The 23,201-nt window shown below is 40.9% G+C and overlaps 2 protein-coding genes across 2 annotated transcripts in view; one reads left to right on the top strand and one right to left on the bottom strand.

The window, feature by feature from the left end:
* Cmss1 (cms1 ribosomal small subunit homolog) overlaps positions 1-23,201 on the bottom strand; it is a 361,859-nt gene that overhangs the window by 330,265 nt on the left and 8,393 nt on the right. The gene's annotated exons all lie outside the window — the stretch shown is intronic.
* Positions 268-22,886, top strand: Filip1l (filamin A interacting protein 1 like). Its single transcript, XM_045146714.1, has 2 exons — positions 268-3,030; positions 21,613-22,886. The coding sequence occupies exons 1-2, from the start codon at positions 379-381 to the stop codon at positions 21,802-21,804; spliced, it is 2,844 nt and encodes a 947-aa protein (XP_045002649.1). The 5' UTR covers positions 268-378; the 3' UTR covers positions 21,805-22,886.

The following is a 23,201-nucleotide window of genomic DNA, read 5'->3' as shown; positions in this document are numbered from 1 at the left end:
GCCTTTAACCACTAAGCCATCTCTCCAGCCCCATAATTCTTACCCTCTACTAAGGCTCCTGGTGAAGCCCAACTGCCACTATCAATGCTAATCAGATGAACAGCAAGGTAACTATTTAAAAAGGCTCTCTTCCCTCTTCACATGTAGGGACTTCTTTGCGTGTTATCTATATACTAGCTCACTCACCCTAAATGACAAACATGTTTCATCACAGCCGATGAGTCACTGAAGGACAAATCAATATGCAGTCTTATGTTTTCCAGATTAAAGAAGTTGATTGATCAAGAAACTGAGTTCCAGGAGAAGAAAGAGCAAGAAAGGGAGAGGAGGGTCACCGCCCTGAGAGACGAGCTGACCAAGCTCAAGTCTTTTGCTCTGATGGTGGTAGATGAACAACAGAGGCTTACAGCTCAGCTTGCCCTCCAAAGGCAGAAGATCCAGGATCTGACCACAAGTGCAGAGGACACACATGCTAAACTAGTCCTTGCTCAAGCCAGGGCTCAGGAAGAGGAGCAGAAGGCAGCGAGACTAGAGGAGGAGCTGCACACACGGACCCAGGAGTTTCAGCGGAGCCAGGACGAGATCATGGCGAAGCTCACCAATGAGGACAGTCAAAACTGCCAACTCCGACACAAGCTGGCGGCGCTCAGCCGGCAAATTGATGAGCTAGAAGAAACTAACAGGGCTTTAAGAAAAGCCGAAGAGGAGCTGCAAGACATAAAGGAGAAAATCAACAAGGAAGAATATGGAAGTGCTGGTATCCTGGCTGAGGTGGACGAGCTCAGGAAACGTGTGCTAGATATGGAGGGGAAAGATGAGGAGCTCATAAAAATGGAAGAACAGTGCAGAGATCTCAACAAGAGGCTTGAAAAAGAAACAGCACAGAGTAAAGACTTCAAACTAGAGGTTGAGAAACTTAATAACAGGATCACAGCTCTTGAAAACTTAGAAGATGCTTTCAACAGAAGCAAGCAAGAATGCCTCTCTCTGAAGTGCAGTTTAGAGAAAGAAAGAGAGACCACAAGGCAGTTGTCTCAAGAACTGGAGACCGTGAAAGGGAAGATCAAAGAGCTTGAAGCCACTGAGAGTAGGCTGGAAAAGACAGAATTCACCCTAAAGGAGGATTTAACTAAACTGAAAACATTAACTGTAATGCTTGTAGATGAGCGCAAAGCAATGAGTGAAAAACTAAAGCAAACAGAAGAGAAGTTACAGGCTGCTGCTTCTCAGCTGCAGGTGGAGCAAAGCAATGTGACCACAGTGACTGAGAAATTAATTGAAGAAACTAAAAGAGCACTCAAATCCAAAACTGATATTGAAGAGAAGATGTTCAGTGTAACAAAGGAGAGAGACGATCTAAAAAATAAACTGAAAGCAGAGGAAGAGAAAGGAAATGATCTACTGTCAAAAGTGAATATACTGAAAAATAGGCTTCAATCACTGGAAGCAGTTGAGAAAGATTTCATAAAAAACAAATTAAATCAAGACTCTACTAAGTCCACCATAGTGTTACACCACGAGAACAATAAGATTAAGGAGCTCTCTCTAGAAGTAGAAAGGCTGAAACTAAAGTTAAAGGACATGAAAGCCATTGAGGATGACCTCATGAGGACAGAAGACGAGTATGAGACTCTGGAAAGAAGATATGCTAACGAGCGAGACAAAGCTCGGCTTCTGTCTGAGGAGCTGGAACAAGTTAAAATGGAACTGGCCAAGTACAAGTTAGCAGAAAAGACAGAATCCAGCCACGAGCAATGGCTTTTCAAAAGGCTTCAAGAAGAGGAGGCTAAATCGGGGCATCTGTCAAGAGAAGTAGATGTGTTAAAAGAGAAAATTCATGAATACATGGCAACAGAGGACCTAATATGTCACCTCCAGGGGGATCACTCAGTTCTGCAAAAGAAACTAAGTCAGCAAGAAAACAGGAACAGAGACTTAGGCAGAGAGATTGAACACCTCACTAAAGAGTTAGAGAGGTATCGGCATTTTAGCAAGAGCCTCCGACCTAATCTCAATGGAAGAAGGATTTCTGATCCTCAAGTATTTTCTAGAGAAGTCCAAACAGAAGCGGCGGACAACGGCCCACCCGACTACAAGAGCCTCATTCCTCTGGAGCGAGCAGTCAACGGTCAGTGCCATGAGGAGAGGGCGGAGCGGGAGGAGCCCAGCGAAGAGGAGCCTGTGCTGTCCTTCAGGTGCGGCCCCTCTACTCTTCCCGGGAACAGGAAGCTGTGGATTCCTTGGATGAAATCCAAGGAGGGCCATCCACAGAATGGCAAAATACAAACTAAATCCAATGGCAACTTTGTACAACCTGGAGATCTAGTCCTAAGCCACACACCTGGCCAGCCCCTTCACATAAAGGTTACTCCCGATCATGTCCAGAACACCGCCACTCTTGAAGTCACAAGTCCCACCGCCGAGGGTGCTCACTCTTACACCAGCACCGCAGTGATACCAAACTGCGGCACCCCAAAGCAAAGGATAACCATTCTCCAAAACGCCTCCATAACGCCAGTGAAGTCGAAAACGTCTACTGAAAACCTCATTAATGTAGAACAAAGCATGTCCCCAGTTACCATGGCAACCTTTGCCAGAGCACAAACCCCGGAGTCATGTGGTTCTATAACTCCAGAAAGGACAATGTCACCTATTCAGGTCTTGGCTGTGACTGGTTCGGCTAGCTCTCCTGAGCAGGGACGCTCCCCAGAGCCGATCGAAATCAGTGCCAAGCACGCCGTTTTCAGGGTCTCCCCGGACCGACAGTCGTCGTGGCAGTTTCAGCGTTCAAACAGCAGCAGTTCAAGTGTGATAACTACTGAGGATAATAAAATCCACATTCACTTAGGAAGTCCTTATGTGCCAGCTGTGGCCAGCCCCTTGAGACCCGCCAGCCCTTCAGCACCGCTGCAGGGCACCAGAACTCAAGGCTTAGCTAATGGGGCACTAAGCAAAACAACCAATAAAGTCACCAGCAGTATTACTATCACACCAGCAGCCACACCTCTTCCTCGACAGTCACAAATTACAGTAAGTAACATATATAACTGACCACCCTCACCTTCATCCAGTCATACTGGTGTTCTTGTAAGAAATTCAATTTTTCTTAGTCCAACCTCCAAACCCCCAGCAGGCTGACCGAACTCGCATCTTGGGAAGATTTGTGCATGAACTACACCAGAGTATCTGACCCTGACTAAGTGTTGCCTGCATGGTTGTATCAAGTGTGCACTTACTGTGTATCTCTCATTTACATACCTGAATGGAAAACATTTAGTCTGCACTTGTATGAGTACGTCTTTGTGTATTTCATTTCCCATAACTCACTTTAATTTGACTGCAAATTGTCTTGGTGAACTACTTTAACATTATAAAGCAGTAAATAATTTGTTATTTTTACCATTGCTTGAGGAATTTTCATTTGATCATTTTGTGTTATATATTTGCATGACCAATATAATCTTGTTTCCTATTCATAATACCCAATAATTCTTTCTAAAATACAAGCAGGCCCTATTTCTCATTTAGTTTTCTGATTGCATGAGGAGAAATTAGTTCAAATAAATAAAAACTTACATCTCTGTGACTGCAAAGTGAACCGGAAGTAAGTAAGGATAAACTTAATATCATCCTTGAGATATATCTCAATATTCCTGGTGCTCAAGTGCTTATTAAGTTAATAAATGTTTATTGATAGTTGCTGAACAAAATGACACTTAATAACTTGTTGGTAGTAAGCACACCTAAACTGGCAGTGAAAGTAAAAAAGTAGGTTTGGAAATACACATAACCTTGACCATGAAGTTGCCTGCATTTCTACCATAGCCTGAAATCCCCATGAAGCATATATAACATCCAAATCTGGAATCAGCCAGGCTCACATAAGAGTTTGAGCACTCCTCTTTTCAAAGCAAAGGCATTCTTCTTCCTTCTTCTTATTTGTTTCACAGAACAGTCTGGATCATTTGGTGCAGATGCTGCCCCTCCCACCCCATGCTTGTGAGTGGGCTGGAATCAGAAGCTCAAGTTTATAGATTTTAAGATCTGGCAAAAAGAAAATAAAAACCCAGAGCTAGTTATAAGCACAAGTAATATGAAAGGCCTATTTAAAAAAAAATTGTGCAGCGTAGTAGCAAGGACAAGCAATATGCTGTGATTTCTTCAGGGATTGTTAGGCCACTGACAAGGTAGAAAACCTTGGCCACAGTGTCCTAGAAAGCTGACACCCAACACCTGGACTCCCTGAGCGTGCGCCATACCTCTAAGTAGAGAAACACAGAAAAGCTTTTAGGGGAACATTTTAAATCATAAACCTGGTTCTCAAGTCACATTCCAAAAGGATGACTTCAAAGTAGCACACGGCCATTTTATTTTTTTCTTTAACAGTTATTGATTTTAAACACAATTTAAATGCTGGGAGGTCTTTCAAAAGTAAAAGGAATTCTTCACAATCATCTTTTTCCTTGCGAAATCAAGTTCATGATAGCAGTACGACGATTTATTGACAGAACAACTCCATGGTGATGGACTACAACACCAGGGCTATGGGCTTGCATCATCATTAAATGAATGTGGATGAAAGCTGAGGCTGATGATGAATAGGAAAGCTTCTGTTTAAACACATTTATCTTGGGAAATGGCAATGACCCAACTGTTATTACAAAATACATGATGGTCTAAATGTTTTTGAAAGTTGTTTTCAAGTCAAGCTAGAACTCTAAAAAGAGATATATACTTAATTTTAATCCTTTCAAAGGAGACAATAAAAATGAGTTGCATGAGCTCTTTTACTAGCCAATAATCAAGACTGGGCACATGCAATGCCTAAAGGGTACCGATCATGAAATTAGGAATAACAGAAACTAGAAAACTGTCCCACAATGGCACATACAGAAAGCATGTATCCACAAAACCGAGAGTCACAGAATCAGAGAGAAGGAGCCAAGTGATTCCAGTCACCCCAGTTTTCTTCTGATGCCCAAAGAGCTGGGGGCGAGGGGTCAGAGATCCACTCTTGCCACACTGAAACTGACAGAAGTTGGGAGCACTGGCAGTTCAACAGTCCAACTAATTTGTAAGATTTCAATTTCTGCCGGGGGTGGTGACACACGCCTTTAATCCCAGCACTTGGGAGGCAGAAGTAGGAGGATTGCCATGAGTTTGAGGCCACCCTGAGACTACATAGTAAATTTCATATCAGCTTGGGCTAGAGAGAGACCCTACCTCCAAAAACCAACCCCACCCCCCAAAAAATTCAATTTCCTATTGAATGTGAGCCACATACAATCATTGTAATATACAACTTTTCATTTTATCATCTTTTCCAGACCCTAACTGTAAACAAGCTTCCTAAGGGTTAATCTAATGTAACTAGAAATCTGCTGAGCCTTCAGGGATTTTCTTTCTGAGGTTCCTGTACTGGGAGGGTGCCTTCAGTGTAATAATTCACATAAGCATCAACATAAACTTTAGAATATCAAAGCGGATAACATGTAATTTATTAGAAGTCTTACTTCCATCTAAATTCATTGTAATTCCTACAAAAGTATCTTCCCTTTCTATGAAATGACATTAGATTTTTGGCTTTTAATTTTAAAGTTTCTACTGTTTTGGATGCAGGATTATATTATGTGTATGTGTGTAAACATACATGTGTGTATAGACACACACACATATACACATACATATATATAGAGACAGACAGACACACACACACACACAATGGCAACACATCCTCAAACAAGGAAGGAGACAATAAGTAACCCTAGAAAATCTGCACATGAAATATGTGAGGGTAGAGGGCTGCACTGTTCATGAAAGGTTCACTGAGGATAGATTGTTTTGATGTATATCTGAGAAATTCCTAGCTCATTGGTCAAAGTCCCAGCTTCAACACCAAATTTCAGTTTATCCACAGTCTACTGTCTCCCCTTAGCTGCTTCACCTGAAGAGTCCTTTCATACACTGAATATTCTATCTCATTCTTTTTTCCATTCAGCACAGGCAAACTGCATGCTGGCAACGCCCAACCCCAGTTCTCAGGAGGCTAAGCAAGGGGATCTGCAGTTCCAGGTCAGCCAGGGATACACAGCAAGACCCTGTCTCAAAAACAAGGAATCATATTCACATGTGTAAGACATGCATATATGAGATATCAGCTTGAAATTCACTTATGTTTAATACGTGTATTATACATATAACCTGACAGTAATTTTATAAATACTTTAAGATAAGCTTTTGTGCTTGAAACAATTTTATAGTGCAGAATTTTCCCCTTGCAATACTATGTAAGTGCTCAAGTTCAGATTTTGGAGCATTTCAGATTTCAAGATTTTAGAGTTGGGATGCTCAACCTAGGCTTGTTTAAGCTGGTGACAGAACTATATAAATTCTACTCAGAAGGTCTCGACAACTTTATCTTGCAATGCCAAGATGTTAAACATGGAGTCTTCATGACTCTCAAAGAAAATTAAGGACACAGTAAGATGGTTGTAGAAGGGATATATATTAACTTGCAGATCCTGGGCTGGAGAGAGACGGCTTAGAGGTTAAGGTACTTGCCCGCATAGCTAAAGGACCCAGGTTCAATTCCCCAGTACCAATATAAGCCACATGCGCATGTTAGCAAATGTATCTGAAGTTTGTCTGCAGGGGCTGGAGACCCTGGCATGCCCATTCTCAATCTCTCTCTCCCCTGTCTCAATGTCTACCTCAAATGAATAATTATACATATACATATGTATTAATATATTTTAATATATGTATAATATGTATATTAATATACATATATAATTATTTTGCAGAACCTAAGGCCAGACAGAGTGGCTCATTCCTAGAATTCCAGCACTTGGGAGGCTGAGGTAGGATAGAAAACTAACCAAGTTCCAGGTCGGCAGTTTCTTTTATAACATTTACAAAGTATGTCTCTAAAACACACTAGAAAAAGGAGAGATGGACCTTATGTTAGTCATTGCTCTGCTGATTTCTGTTACTGTTAGGTTTTTTCCTGTAAAGTAATAGCTTCTTTTTTAAATGCCAGGAGAAAAGACAGTAGACTAAAATGGATCGATCAAAATTCTCGGATTAATTAATTAATTAATTTTTTAAGGGGGCAGGCAGATAGAATAGGCATGCCTGGGCCTCCAGCCATTACAAATGAACTACAGACACATGTGCCACCTTGTGCATCTAGCCATATGTAGGTACTAGGAAATGGAACCTGGGTCGTGTGGCTTTGCCAATATGTACCTTAACCACTAAGCAATCTCTCCACCCCAAAATTCTAATAGTTCAGGTTTTTAACAAAGCAAAACCCAAGACACCCACCCAAATAAGACAGCAGATATCAGCATTATGCTCCTCCAGTGCTACAGACCAGGACCTCTAAAGCACAGCGGATGTCAGCATTATGCTCCTCCAGTGCTACAGACCAGGACCTCTAAATCGCAGAGAATGTCAGCATTATGCTCCTCCAGTGCTACAGACCAGGACCGCTAAAGCGCAGCAGCTTCTGCAGCTACATTTTAGCAAAACCCTCTGTTTAGGTTGCATTCTAAACTGGGAATTCCACCACTTTAGAAAGTTCTCTATTGGAACTGCAAATATGTTCACCCTACTCTTAGCATGACCCAGGAATTACACCTGACCCAGGAATTACCACTACTTTGTCCTCTGGAGGCTAGAATAAAAAAGCAAAAGGGTTTTTTTCTAAAAATTTTCTTTTTATTAAAGAGGAAAGGTCAACAAAAACCATCATTTGGGGGCTGGAGAGATGGCTTAGCAGTTAAGGTGTTTGCCTGTAAAGCCTAAGGACCCAGGTTTGATTCCTCTGTACCCTCATTAGTCGAATGAGCAAGGTACTACTACTGCATGCGTCTGGAGCTCATTTGCAGTGACTAGGGGCCCTGGTGTGCCCATTCTTTCTTTTTCTCTCTCGCTCTGCTTCTTTCTCTCTGTCTCTCAGATGGATAAATAAAATATATCTTTGAAAACCATCATTTTATTAGGTGGCAAGGCTCCCAGTTTCATGAATGTAGCAAAGTAAAGAGGCCAGAATCTTTTGCTAAACCATGGCATACTAGCTGACACAAGCTGTTTCTCCCCTAGGTCCCAGGTCCTGAACTTAACCCTTGAGCACTCCTGAAACAGTTTGAAAAAACAAAAACAATTTCCCATTCACATTAGGACCTAGTGAAGCAAGAAAGGCAAGTGGTTTACTAAAATCCTCAAACTTTAAGCCTTACTAAATTTTATTTCAATTAAACTCTAAACCCTTTCCTTCTTAAATGATGGAGGCTTTGCACTCTTGAACCCAAGTGAAGGGCTTTTATGCAATCAACAACAGCAGAGCAGCAGGTGTCGCCTAAAGACAACCTAAAGGAGCCCTTCTGGAGCAACATAACCAGCTAAAACCTCTTAGTACTTGATAATTTAATAATTAACCCTTCATATTTTAAAATTTTTCATTAAATTAACTTTATTAAATTAAGATTATTTATTTGAGAGACAGAATGGGCGTATTAGGGCTTCTCGCCGCTGCAAGTTTAGCCCAGGTGCCTATGCTCCCTTGTGCATGGGCTTCACATGGGTACCAGGGAATGAAACCCAGTGCTCTTCGGCTTTGCGGGCAAATGCCTTGACAGCTAAGCCATCTCTTCAGCCCAACTATTCATATTCTTTAAATGCCTCCTATGTTGGAATACAGACACAATTTATAAACTAGCCTTCCCATAGTCTCTGGGTAGGTGCAGGGTGGGTTACTAATGAACATGCTGCTCATGGGTCTCGGTGACCTGCAGCATTTTTTCTTCAAAGTACCACACGGATGCAACTCATCAATCCCCTGATCATGACAAACTGAACACTCTGTACTCCCAACACAGAGACAGGCATTATGGAGTCAAGTTTCATTGCCCTTGATAAGCGGTAAATGAAGAAATGGAACAAGAAATGAGATCAGGCAACATTTAGTCATGTGAGAAACTACACTTTTAACAACAAAATAGAGATGAATGAGAACTAGTCAACTAACAGGCCTTGCAAAGAGTTAGGTAAGTGGAATGATTGGGAGGAAGGCACCCTAGAGATCAGACAAGACCAAATTCCAGCTCATGCCTTTTTCAATTAGGTATAAGGGCTTGGAGAAGCCTTTTAGTCTTTGTGATACACAAGAAATGGACTGGGTGTTCTTTAAAATCATGTGTGTCTCTAGCTTCCAATGATGTATGAACCATCTCTATATGGCTTGCCACCTTTCTATACTAATTTAAAGTTATGCTGAAGACTTACACAGACTAATGATGTGCATGACTTTATTTTCCTTCAGAAAGAAGACTCCCTTCCAGGCAGGTGCCCGAACTACCAGAGGATCTTTTAACATCTTCCTCTATGAGAGTCTATGAATTTCTTTTAACCCTTACAATATGAACTTCTCTCCCCCACTGGAAGTCTTTAAACTTCAGGATCACTAACAATTTGGGTGCAGTAAGTCTCTGTTGAGAGATGGGGAGCAGCTCTTCCTGTCTACCACAGGGTGCTTAGGAGCTGCCTTGGCTCTTACTTCACAGCCTCTCCCCACCATCTGAGGAACATGTACATATTAGCTGACTAGTCCTCAGCAAAGGTCAGAGCAGACACCGGCGTTCCAGGACAGAGAGCAGCATGTACGGTGTGGCTGAAGTGGAGATGGCTACAACCGAAATGAGGCTCTAAGAGCAGACAGGGAGACTGTGAAAAGCATTAGGTGCAGTGCTACGGAGCACTCTGTGTCCCCAGAGAAGACTGACTAAAAATGTCAGAGAACACAGAGAAACAAAATATATGGTATTATTTTACCACATCCCTTTAAAAGGAGTATTCTTGAAATGCTGAGAGACAAATGAAGAGAGCTAGGGAAAGTTCCTCTAGGCCTCTCTGGTAGTACGTAACAAAGCTGAGATAGGAAACAGGCCTGCTCTGGCCTCGCTCTCCCTCCACGGCGGCAGTGAGCAGCTTTGCTACTGCAACGGGGAAGCACTGTCAACTGCATTCGACCTTTTCTACTACCTAGGGTGATAGACAAGTTGTCTATTGTCATCTCTGTGCTCCACCTCAGAAATCAGCCATTTCAACAAAGCACTCGACATGTCACTAAACGCGTGCACGGAGGGCTCTCCCACCACTGCTCTACATGACAGAGTTCTCAAGTCTCACCAAGTGAAACAAGACTCACATGTCTCACTCAAGGCTCACTTCCTCTGAAACACCCCATGTTCACCAAAGGCAAATAGATTTGCCTTTTCTTCCAATTCCTCCTGCCACCCTAAAGCCACTATTAAGCTAGTAAGAGGTAAGGAATATGACATGCCAAGACCCACACAAAGAGCAGCTGTGGGGAAGACCGAGATGGGAGAAAGCAATACCACCAAGCAGCTTATGTTCTCTTCAGGGGATGGTTTTCAGAGAACACCACAGCTGCACCAAAGTGTCCGCTCTACCCTACAGAAGATTCTGAAAGTAAAGGACATAAATGCCAAGCGAGAAGCATGAGCTTTGGACAGACCACCAATATGTGCACCGACGTAGGCATCTATCAGCTTCAATGAAAAAGCCAGTGGTAGAGAGTGAATATGATCTATGAGAGAAGCATCACACTCACGAACATCACACCTTTTAAGTATATTGCTGCCTTAGTAGTCCTGATAATGCCTCAAAAAGCTTCAGAAATGGCACTCAAGGGCCCAACGTCTAGTTACATAAAGACAAATACCATCAACTTGACCACAATTGACAAGATTCCTGCCTATAATTTCTTCTTAGGTTATAGTTCTTAATTTAGAATGTCTACTTCTCGAGCAATACTATAACTTAATAAGGAAAACTGATACCCCTGGAAATCATTTTTTTTAAATTTTTATTTATTTATTTATTTGAGAGCGACAGACACAGAGAGAAAGACAGATAGAGGGAGAGAGAGAATGGGTGCGCCAGGGCTTCCAGCCTCTGCAAATGAACTCCAGACGCGTGCGCCCCCTTGTGCATCTGGCTAACGTGGGACCTGGGGAACTGAGCCTTGAACCGGGGTCCTTAGGCTTCACAGGCAAGCGCTTAACCGCTAAGCCATCTCTCCAGCCTGAAATCATTTTTTTTTAAATAAGCATTGTCTATTGTCCCAGCTCAAAGGGAGAGTGTTAAGGTTCAATTTTGTCAGTCTTGAAAACTGAGCTTCCAATTCAGCATGATAAAAGCAAAGCAAGGAAGTGTCCGTATGTCTTCTTCTCATAACAATTAAAAGCACATAAAGCCGGGTTGGTGGCGCACCCTTTTAGTCCCAGCACTGGGAAGCAGAGGTAGGAGAATCACTGTGAGTTCAAGGCCTCCCTGAGACTACATAGTGAATTCCAGGGCAGCCCAGGCTAGAGTGAGACCCTGCCTAGTAAAAAAAAAAAAAAAAAAAAAAAAAAAAAAAAAAAAGCATATAAACATGCTCTGACAGACATAAGCATGTCTTCAAACAACTCAAAATAATTCCTCAAGGATGTTATTTTTAGCCTTTCCTGCTAGTGGGTTTACTGGGTTTGTTTTTCTTTTTTCCCCACCTCTTAAAAAAAAAATAAAAGGAAGAGCTAATCCTTTTTTTTCTTTTGACTTTTAATCATGTTTTCCTTGAATATGTTATTATCAGTCATTCTGGATACTTAGAAAACTAATTTTAGTGCAAAGTGGAACTGTACTATAATATAGTTTATAATATAATCTGCACTAGACCTTCAAAAGGTCCATGACATAAGGAACAGTCAGTTGCTAGGGTAAGCGAGGCCTGGGTACCACAAGGATCAAGCTGAGAGGACATCGACATCTCTCCTAGCAATATACATATGTAGCCCATTTACTTTATGTATAACTTTTCTGATTATAAGGATAATACAAATTTACTACAGAAATTTGGAAAAATTTAAATGCTTCTTTGACTATTGATTTTAGCTTCAACAAATACAATGAAAGGACTTGGGAGAACAATGGACAATTATTACTATTTAAGCCAAACCTATTAACTATGTCCATGTTCCAGGCTTTTCTTGGACTGCCATTGAGGAAGGAAATTTGCTGGGGGGGGGGGGGGCGTGCATCCTGCTCTTACTGCATGCCTTAGTGCCAAAAAGTGGCAGATCTCTTCAGAATGCAAGCTTACGCAATCTGTCTCCTTGGTCCAGACACAATGGCTTAAGGGGGCCAGAAAGGTCACTGGCAGAAACAGCAGGATTTCCTTTCCTAAGCAAGCCAATCAGTGCCTGGATAACAGTTAAATCACTGCCCATTGTTTAAGTGATGGAAGAAATCTTGGGAGCATATTCTCAAAACTAGTTATGTTCACCAGTAAGCAACATTGGGTAGCCTTTTGTTGGGGCTGTGAGCCCACAGTAAGGCCCAAGAAAATCCATTTGGCAGGCTCTGGAAAAGAGATATAAAAGTACCTATGGTAGAAGGGGGGGAAAAGAGTGACAGGTGAGGAAGGAAGATTACATTTTCTCCCTAGACTATCCCAGTCACCTGAATGATAACTTTTTTCTAATAATCACTAAAGTTCAATGTTACCACACAGTTCCATGCACAAGGCCCAACTATACTTACAGCTTAGCATTTGCCCACACATCTATGCACTGTCTCCAACTTTTTCCTTATCCTGTTTCTGGTGATAGCACATCACTTTCCTTATGGCCCAGGTTCAACATCTGGGAACCAGTCTCTACTTCCTTGTTCATCTCCCAACTAGCCAATAGGCCCTGATATTTCTTTCTGTTCTCTGTACTTTCTGTGTATGCTAAGAATAACACTGGCAATACTTTAATAAGACAGTTAATCAATATATCACCCCTACCTGTCTAACACAGTTTTCACCTTAACTACCATTCTAATCATTACAAATCTCCAGCCACTCAAATAATAGCACTTACATCATCACTGTCCAAATAGTAGCTGCTCAAATCTACCATGGTTTTCATGCACTGATTGTCTCATCCCTTTGAAATTCTAGCCATATTCTTAACCCTCACTATAACCCAGTGCTAACTCTCTTCCCACACATCACTGGACCTTCTTACCCTGCATGTCCGTCTAGGCTGTTTCTAGGACTGGAATGTTGTTTTGTTCTCTACTTCTTCCTCAAGGGCCACTTCCTCTGGAAAATCTCCCGCTACTATTCTACCTCTGGATTTCCAGAACACATTTGTACCTTGAGTACAACATTTCTTTCTGCCTTGGGATATATTAACTTGTTGCCTCTTCTATAATAAAATCTCAAAAAGAAGGATCAGCTGTCATTTTTTAAACACATCAGTTTCTCACAACAGTTACTTCTGCCCACTTTCTCAGAATCCCCTAGGACTCTGAAAGTGTCCACACCCCTAGACCTAGCAAACCTGACAATACAGTGAATCTGCATTATTACAAGCTCTCTGGGGCACTAAGTTTAAGAACCAGTGTTCTGTGCTACTCAAGATTTAAACACTGTTCATAGGAGGTGCACAGCAAAGACTCACATAGCTAGCAACATACCTGGCTACAGCTCTTACACAGAATGTTAGGGCCAAAGGACTTTACAAATAATGAGATAGAAACACTCTTACAGGGCTGGAGTGATGCCTTAGTGGTTAAAGCGCTTGCCTGAAAAGCCAAAGGACCCAGGTTCAAGTCCCCATGACCCATGTAAGCCAGATGCACAAGGTGGCACATGTGCCTGGAGATCATTTGCAGCAGATGAAGGCCCTGGCATACCCATTGTTTTTTCTTGCTCTCTCTCAAATAAATAAATAAATAAAACAAATATTTTCAAAAATTCTTTTAAGACAATATAGAAAATAAAAGATAATGTTTTCCGTTGAACTTTTAAAAAAAACAAGATTCACAATAACCAGACAAAGTCAAGCTGTAAGGAGGGAACAACATGTGTAAAAGGTCATTTTTGGGGCTTAAGGTGACTGAAAATACAACCCAGAAATCAGCACTGCTTCCTTAATTTTCACACTTAGAAACATTTTTATAATTAAGACTAGCGAGTAGAGGATATGGGGATAGAGCAGAAAAATAATCAAGTTAAGCCAAAGATGCACTAGGATTAAGAAATAGATGTTGGAGCCGGGCGTGGTGGCACACGCCTTTAATCTCAGCACTCAGGAGGCAGAGGTAGGATTGCTGTGAGTTCGAGGCCACCCTGGGAATCCATAGTGAATTCCAGGTCAGCCTGGGCTAGAGTGACACCTTACCTCGAAAAACCAAAAAAAAAAAAAAAAAAAAAAAAAAAACCACCACCAACAAGAAAAAATAGATGTTGGGCTGGCTTAGCAATTAAGGCCCTTGCCTGCAAAGTCAAAGGACTCAGGTCCGATTTGGCAGGCCCATGTAAGCCAGATGCATAAGGTGGATACATGTGTCTGGAGTGAGTTTGCAGTGGCTGAAGGCCCAGGCATACCCATTTTCTCTTTCTCTATCTGCCTCTCTCTCTCTCAAATAAAAAAAAAAAAATTAATACTTCAATAGAAGAGAAATAGATGTTTTGGGGCTGGAGCGATGGCTCAGTGGTTAAAGGTGCTTGCTTGCAAAGCCTGCCATCCCAAGTTTAGTTCCCCAGCACCACATACAGCCAAATGCAAAAAGTGGCACAAATGTCTGCATTGTTTGCAGGCAACAAATCTGGCACAGTAACACACATTAAAAATAAATAATTAAAGCTGGACGTGGTGGCACACACCTTTAATTCCAATACTCGGGAGGAAAAGGTAGGAGGATTGTCGTGAGTTCGAGGCCAGACTGAGACTACATAGTGAATTCCAGGTCAGCAAGGGCTAGAGTGAAACACTACCTCAAAAAACAAAAACAAACTTATATTTAATTAATAAATAAATAATTTTTAAATAGGCATTTAAAAAGATAGTATTAATAGTAACAACTAACACTTCTCTGGCACTTTGGATGTGTGAGAGACATTCTTATACAGTATCTGTATTCACCCTAGAAAGTTAGTATTTTAATCCCCAGATGAAGATTCCAGAAGAAAGTGAGGTTTGTACTGGCTATAATGCTCCATGACATGTAGTAATTAGCACCAGAACTAGAATGAAGAGCCAAGTCTGTTTAGTTCCATGGCCTGTGCTGTCTCAAATCACCAACTCAAGGCATAAGACTCCAATCAAGTAAAAAGATCAAATAGGTACAAATAAATTCAAAAGCAAAGGAGAAAGGGGATCACAAAAGCAAAAAAAGCAGAGGCAAAAGAAAAGAAAAGCAGATAAATAAAGAAGGTATAAACAAGGAAGACAACTATTCAAGGTTAGTGTATTTTATTTTCACATCGTATTTCTACATGTGATGATGCTGTGTTTGGCACAAAATGTAAGCAACTGGGCTAGGAAAGATTTAAAAACTGTATTTCATTGTTTATTCTTGGACTACCCTAAGTGCTCATGTGTAATTATCACAGAAAGAGAGGTTGGGAGTGACTAGGTATGACCACAAACCACACTACTTTCTACAACAAAGGCACCAATTTCCTCTACCCTTAGAAACTAGACAAGTCTTCATATAAATCCCACCAGTGGAGCCCTATTTAAAACCTATTTAAAAGCAAATATTCTTTCATGCTGGGATAATGGGAATGAGGTAAACTATAACATTTCCTTTTCAAGGGTCCCTTGCCACGTAAAACTAAAACTTTTAGGGATAAGTGCCATTGCATAATGGGAAGTTCTAAGAAAATCAAGAAATAAAAAAGGCAAAGCAGCACATGAAAATTAGAACATTTGCCATTTCCATCCCTCCTTTCACCCACAAATCAGCAGTGATGTGCCAAACAATATAAAAGACAAAAGAAATGAATATACTATTTCAGGGATATTTTTTCCCATCTAGCCATTTCCTCCTTTTTATCACTGCATCGATCATCATTACTTATGCACTTTTCTATTAAACATGAAAATGAAAACAAAAAAAATTTTAATACTGTCAGTATTTTGTGTCACATGGTCTGGACCACAGTATAGTCTGGTAGCTGACTCTATGGCCCACTCCTCAAAGACCACAAAAATCAGCATAGCCTGAAGTCTCTGGAGTCTTGAACTTGTCACTATCTAGACCTAAAGGTATGAAGACAGGCCCTGCAGCCCTGGGAGGGAGGCTCACTTATGAAGTAACACTGCCTTTTTACGCAACATGTTGTCAATACATCATCAGAAAGTTCAAAGTACTCACAAAACTCATTTCCTTAAGAGAAAAGAAAACATCCTGGCTGCAGCTGTCTTAACTAGAACCTGACAGTTTCCTCACAAATGCTGATTTTGCTCTGATGTATTTTCAGACGTTTGCCCTTTATGATAATGTGCAAGAACACATGGCTGATGCAGAAACAGGACACAATGGTGGAGTGGAAATGGAAAATCACATATTTCTATGCTGCTTTTGGTCAAGTAAGGCTCACTGCCCATCAAATGACTTTCAGCAACCAGGGAATCATGCATATTACTAGATTTTTTTAGAACCAATGTATAAAACAAACACTATTAGAATTTAATGAATATATCCCACAAATACACTCTTCTTCCTACTGCTTCCTACCTAGAACCACTGCCTTGGCCGCTTTCAGGCTTGCAATTCATTCCAAATAGCAATCTCCATGCTGAACTAAGGATTTAAAAAAAAAAAAAAAAAAAAAAAAAAAAACCTTCTATGAATGAGCTTTCCAACTTGCTTAATGTCCTCCAAGACATCTGCTTTCTGATGAAACCCAGGAGCTTTCGAGTAGAACATTCACTGTGTGGTCTTAAAAGAGCCATATGCACTGATTTCTCTTGCAATATGCACTCCAAATTTGGAGAAAAAAATTCTTGGAGCTATATGACATAATGCTCTATAAAGTTATCCAAGAGATGACACATTTTCAAGCTCCATACTTCATTTACTGAAACAAGTCCAAGTCTAAAATGCATAGCATCACTTTTTAAGACTGGAGGAATGTCATTTGGGGCTGCACTAATGAAATAACCAGCCTTTGCTGCCATCTAGAGGGTAAAAACCATGTGGTGAAACCAGTTACAACAACAAGTTGCAGCATTAATGCTTTAGACATAATGACAATAGAGCCCAGCTGTCGGACAGCTTGCAGACCTGCAGATGACCCAATGACCACCATTCCAAGCCACATTTTCTTCATCAAAACACATCAGTATTAGCCAGGTGTGGCAGCGCATGCCTTTAATCCCAGCACTCGGGAGGCAGAGGTAGGAGGATCACCCTGAGACTACCTAGTGAATTCCAGACCAGTCCGGGATAGAGTGAGACCCTACCTCAAAAAACCCGACGACAAAAATAAATAAATAAAAATAAAAAACATATCAGTATTGTTTAACAGTCTCCACCAAGAGGTGTTCCATGCTATCTGGTTATATAAGACAGACTGAACCAAGCCCTCATGTTAGTCCAAGACAAGTCACGGGCTCTGGCATGGGTGTCTGGGCATCTGCAGTGTATTAGGAAGTCCCACAAGTAATTCAAAAGTGACCCCTGGGCTAGGATGCTGTGGTTTTCCATCGTTTGAACTATTCCCACCCTGAGCTGAACCAGCGCTGCCCAGGCAGGTCCGAGTTTAGGTGGAAGAAAACGTGATGCTTCATCTACAATAGTCTTAATTACGGCAATGGCTCTCACACTGTGATAGGCTGACCATCTGCACCTGACTAAATCACCCTGAAGTGTGTTCAAACTGTAAATTCCTGGGCTGGAGTGATGGCTTAGCAGTTAAGGCACTTGCTTGCAAAACTAAAGGATCTTGGTTCGATTCTCCAGGACCCACGTAACCAGATGCATAAGCGGGCACATGCATCTGGAGTTCGTTTGCAGTGGCTGGAGCCCCGGGTGTGCCCATTCTCTCTCTCTCTCTCTGCCTTTTTCTGTCTCTCAAATAAATAAAATTAATTAAATAAAATGTAAATTCCAAACATCCACAGACAAATTGAAATAGGATCCCAACATATACTTTTCTACACTTAACTGGAAACCTATCCTACTTCTTAACAAAGTTGAGGGGCATTAAAGAAACCCATTTTGGAGAGGCATTTATTTGGAATCATGGTGACAATATCAGCAAATGTGACTAGTAATCACCGATTTCAACTACAGCTTCTATGTTCCTGGTTTGGATGATATAAATGGTGTTCACAGAAATGTCCTATGTCTGAATTATTTTCTTTTATCATCTCCTAATAAATTATTGTCACCTCTTCTAATTGTGCACTTTTAGAAAATGTGGAGGAAAAGCAGCACAGCAATAGCACTGACTTGAGCAAACCACTGATGCCACGGAGTACATTCATCTACAGGTCGAGCACCCCAATCTAAAAACCCGAACTCCAAAATGTCACTATAACGCCACATCTCAGCTCACCATAGCTAGTGGGAAAGGATAGGTACACTAAAAATAATGTATAAGGGCTGGCGAGATGGCTTAGCGGTTAAGCACTTGCCTGTGAAGCCTAAGGACCCCCGTTCGAGGCTCGGTTCCCCAGGTCCCACGGTAGCCAGATGCACAAGGAGGCGCACGCGTCTGGACTTCGTTTGCAGAGGCTGGAAGCCCTGGCGCGCCCATTCTCTCCCTCTATCTGTCTTTCTCTCTGTGTCTGTCACTCTCAAATAAATAAATAAATTAATTAATAAAAAATAATAATGTATAAAACCACCTACAGTCTACACGTCTAAGGTGTACATAATATAGAAACAATTCTTGTGTTTAGACTTGGATTCCATCTCCAAGATATCTCATTTACATATACAAGTAGTGCCCCCAAAATGTGCACATCGACTACTGCTAGCCATCAGTATTTTGGAAAAAGGGACATTCAATCTGCATGAGTACACACATATAGTTCCATATGTATAAACATGTGAACATTTAAAGCACACACACCCTGCAGTTGTTAACATTTCTAAGTAGACATGCTCCTGTACTTGCACAAGTACCATGTTTAGTGACAGCGTAGTACTTTCATGAGATCATGCTGTGTGTCACCTAACACTGTTATTAATAAAGAGCTTCTAGGGCTGGAGAGATGGCTTAGTGGTTAAGCGCTTGCCTGTGAAGCCTAAGGACCCAGGTTCAAGGCTCAACTCCCCAGGACCCACGTTAGCCAGATGCACAAGGGGGCGTACACATCTGGAGTTCATTTGCAGTGGCTGGAGGCCCTGGAGCACCCATTCACTCACTCTCTCTCTCTCTCTCTCTCTCTCTCTCTGCCTCTTTGTCGCTCTCAAATAAAAAAATAAAAATAACCAAAAAAAAATTAAATAAATAAATAAATAAAGAGCTTCTATACAAGCCAGGAAGATACTTCAGTGGGTAAAGCGCTTAAGGACCTGAGTATATAGTACTCAAAAAAAAAAAAAAAAAAAAAAAAGCCAGGCATGGTAAGGTGCCTACCAGTAATCCCAGAGCTGGGAAGGTAGAGATAAGTAGAGCCCTGGGGTTTACTCGCCAGGTTAAATCCAGTTGAATTGACTAGCTCCAGGTCCAAGAGGAGACCCTATTGTCACAAAATAAAATAGGGACTGAGGAAGATTTCAGACCTCAACCTTTTTCTTTCACAGTGTTCATATAAGACACACACACACACACACACACACACACACACACACACACACATATTCTACATATAATACAAGAGTTTTTGGTCTGTGATCATTTTCTTTTGTTTTAAGTAATGCTAAAGCAAATACTCTTGCCTGTCTAATTGTTTCCAGGATAATGTCTAACAAAAGACCATGAAGTCAAGTCAAAAGGTAGGAAAAGTACTTAAAGAAGAGACTGATATCAGGGTATAATCATTTCATTTTGCATGCTCTGGACTGTTTAAAGCAACCCAAGCCCCCAGACTCATACAATACCTACAGAACTGATTCAATGGACCAAGCAAAGCACTCTCCCTGTATGCCTTATTCTTCATCGAAGAGCCTTATTTTTAGCCATGTCTGTGCAGTGTGTATTTGAAAGTCCTATTTAAGATGTTATGAAAGGTTTGAGGGCATTTTACAAAAGTGAAGGTGACTATTAAGTTCGATTGCATCTTGCATTAAGTCTTAAGGTAGTATATTTGTAGCCCCTTAAAAAAGGATGTTTCCAAAGTCTCAATTAGCTTCTGTTAGCAATTCTAGCCTAATCTGCTTCACATCAAGCACTTTCTACCTTTCAAGTTCAGTAGATTTCAAATTCTTTACCATAAGCCACAAACATCAAGTAGTGCGTAACATAACTTAGTACACAAGCATACACACATGCACACATACCTAACACACACAGAAGCAATACTCACCAGACAGTATTTAGCTGTACTGCAGATAGTGCATTCTGATGTTTTTCATTACAATCTATCCTATTTTATTTCGTTTCAATAATGTTCATGAAGACAGAAGCATCTAATATACTTTTTGACTAAATGTTTAATGATTAGAAGGTTTAAAACCCTCAGTGCAACAGGCTGCATTTGTGGGATACTGAAATAAAAGGAAAATGTTATATACTGTATTTTAATAAGTAAATATATATCTGTGTGCATCTACATAATACACAAAGGAACTTCACTGTACTCTATCAGAACAATGAAATATGTAGACACATTTCATATAGAATGAATAATTAGAAGCAAGATTCATTAAAAGTATTAGAAATTTACAATAAAAGACTACAATAGGGGCTGGAGAGATTGCTCAGTGGTTAAAAGCACAAGCTTACAAATTCTGACGGTCTGGTTTCGATTCTCCAGTACCCACATGAAGACAAATGCATGAAGCGGCACATGCATCTGGAATGTTTGCAGTGGCAGAGATCTACAGTTAGTTGAGACCTTCCCATCCATTTACTAGCAAGTATTCCTAAGGCCATTTTCTTTCTTTAAAATGAAAATATGACTATATATGTAAGCAATCCTTCACTCTGCACAAATTCCTTCATCATTTAATCTATTTGTGACTCCTTCCTCAATCCTGATAGGCTAATCAGTAATCAAATATTCAGACAATTCTACCTCCACAATATATGCCATCTTCCCTCTCCAACTCACTTTCCTCCCCACACTCAATTCCTTTGTACAATTTCCCCTATTTAGCTCCAATTTTCACCCCATCTCACTTCTCAAGTTCAATCCAGCCTGAAGCCACTCCTTTTCAACTGTGTTTGCTATTTTTCTACTTCAAGGGCACTGACAAAAGTATCCCAAATTCTTGGGAAGCCCAAGTCCAGTGCATCATGACGCTCTTAGTCTCAGTTAAATTCATTCACTATCTGGCAATTCTAATAGCTTGTTGACATTAACTCGGGATACGACTCTTCCCTATCTCCCACTACCCAATGATTGGCAAGAAGCAAACTCTACCACTATCTACCATTAAGAGCCTTTGCACACAATGGATATCCTAAACTAGCTGCCAGTACTGCATTGCTCAGATTTGTTTCCTCAACCTGATAAACTTGAATATGAAGTATTCCCAGTGCTTTCAAAGCCAAACCTTCCAAACTAGCTATATGTCCTAAACGATGTCTGCTTTTTTATCAGTTATAACCATTAACTAATTCTTGGTTTTTTGTTTGTTTAATTCAAGACCAAAGAAGTATGCAAGCAAAGAATTTCAACAAGGATACCTAAACCCAAATCTACAAGCATTAATAGAATTTCCACCAATGCATCCTTAAGACCTATGGAAAAGTCTTGTCAGCAAAACGGCTACAGAAAACTACACATAGTAAGGACTGTCACCTCCAACACTTTCCTCCACATGGGAGGGAAAAGGTAAGTCACATCCATGTACCGTCTGGGAAGATTTATCTACAGATATATCAAGAGAGCTGCAAAAATCAAGGTGGAAGGCCAAAGAATGGCTATCTCTTCAGGAAACAATAAGGCAGCAAACTGTCCATGGCTCATTCACTGGATGGAGGAACTAAAGAGCACACGTGACGGGCTGCACACCTACAATTTTCTTACTCTACATGTATACAGGCTCATATACACACAGGCTTAGATCATACCCCAAACCACCCGAGCTCCTCATGCTACTTTTAATCCAACTCAACAATGACTTTATTATCACTGCGGGATAGGACTGAATTCACTGCAACAGCTCAAGTTCCCTGTGAATAAGAAATAACCTTCCATTCTACAGAACTGTATTTAATACTCATATCTACTAAGAAACTATTAGCAAAAATTCCTGATCTTTAGGGCTGTGGCAATGGGTCACCAGCCAAAGCACTTCCTTGCAAGGCTTGCTGGCCTGGGTTCAATTCCCCAGCACCTATGTAAAGCCAGAGAGAATCCTAAGTTGCAGCCCGGCTAGTCTGATGTCCATTTGTAGTGGCAAGACACTGTGTCTCAAATGCGGAACACAAGACACTTTGAAGCTGTCCTCTGACCTCCAAAGCATGTGTTGCACCCATACACACACACACATTTTTAAAAAAATCATTTCTACCAATATGGAAGGACAACTAAAGTCAAACTTTGTCTAAAACTATAATTTTTTTAGGATCAAGATGATGTAAAATGTGATAATTCTAAGTTATAAGGAAAAGGAAATGAGTAATAGCTAAATATATCCCTTATATAGCCTGTCTATAACCACTGATGTTGTGTGTATAGCTGAGCTGGCACTTGACCTCCTTGCCTCCTGATTTTCCCTCATGTAATACCAAGTCCTGGAATCGCATTGTTTGACTTGTAAGAAGAACCATTTTAGATTAGTACTGCTATTTTGTACAGCCATCTGAGCATAAGAGTCCAAGGTCAATAACACTGAAATCTTTTAGGGAAATATGAATCACTGTCCTGAGTGTTCATAAAAAGACAACAATTTATCAAGTCAGGCGTGGTGGTGCACGCCTTTAACCCCAGCACTCGGGAGGCAGAGGTAGGAGGATCGCCAAGAGTTTGAGGCCACCCTGAGACTACATAGTTAATTGCAGGTCAGCCTGGGCTACAGTGAGACCCCACCTCAAAACTAAAACAAAACAAAAAGACAATTTAACATCTCACAGGACACTATTTACATTACTTTCCTGAATGAATATTACAGAAAAATCAGTAGATCTAACAGAAATTTGGAATCAGAAGACTGAATTTCAATTTTACATTTTTATTCATGGGCCACTGGACTTATCATCCATCACTCTAATCACTGTTTCCCATATATGA

The sequence above is a fragment of the Jaculus jaculus genome, chromosome 4, assembly GCF_020740685.1.
Source record: "Jaculus jaculus isolate mJacJac1 chromosome 4, mJacJac1.mat.Y.cur, whole genome shotgun sequence".
Classification (NCBI taxonomy): Eukaryota; Metazoa; Chordata; class Mammalia; order Rodentia; family Dipodidae; genus Jaculus; species Jaculus jaculus.
The sequence above is the reverse complement of the archived record's forward strand: the minus strand, read 5'-3'. Positions and strand labels throughout refer to the sequence as shown.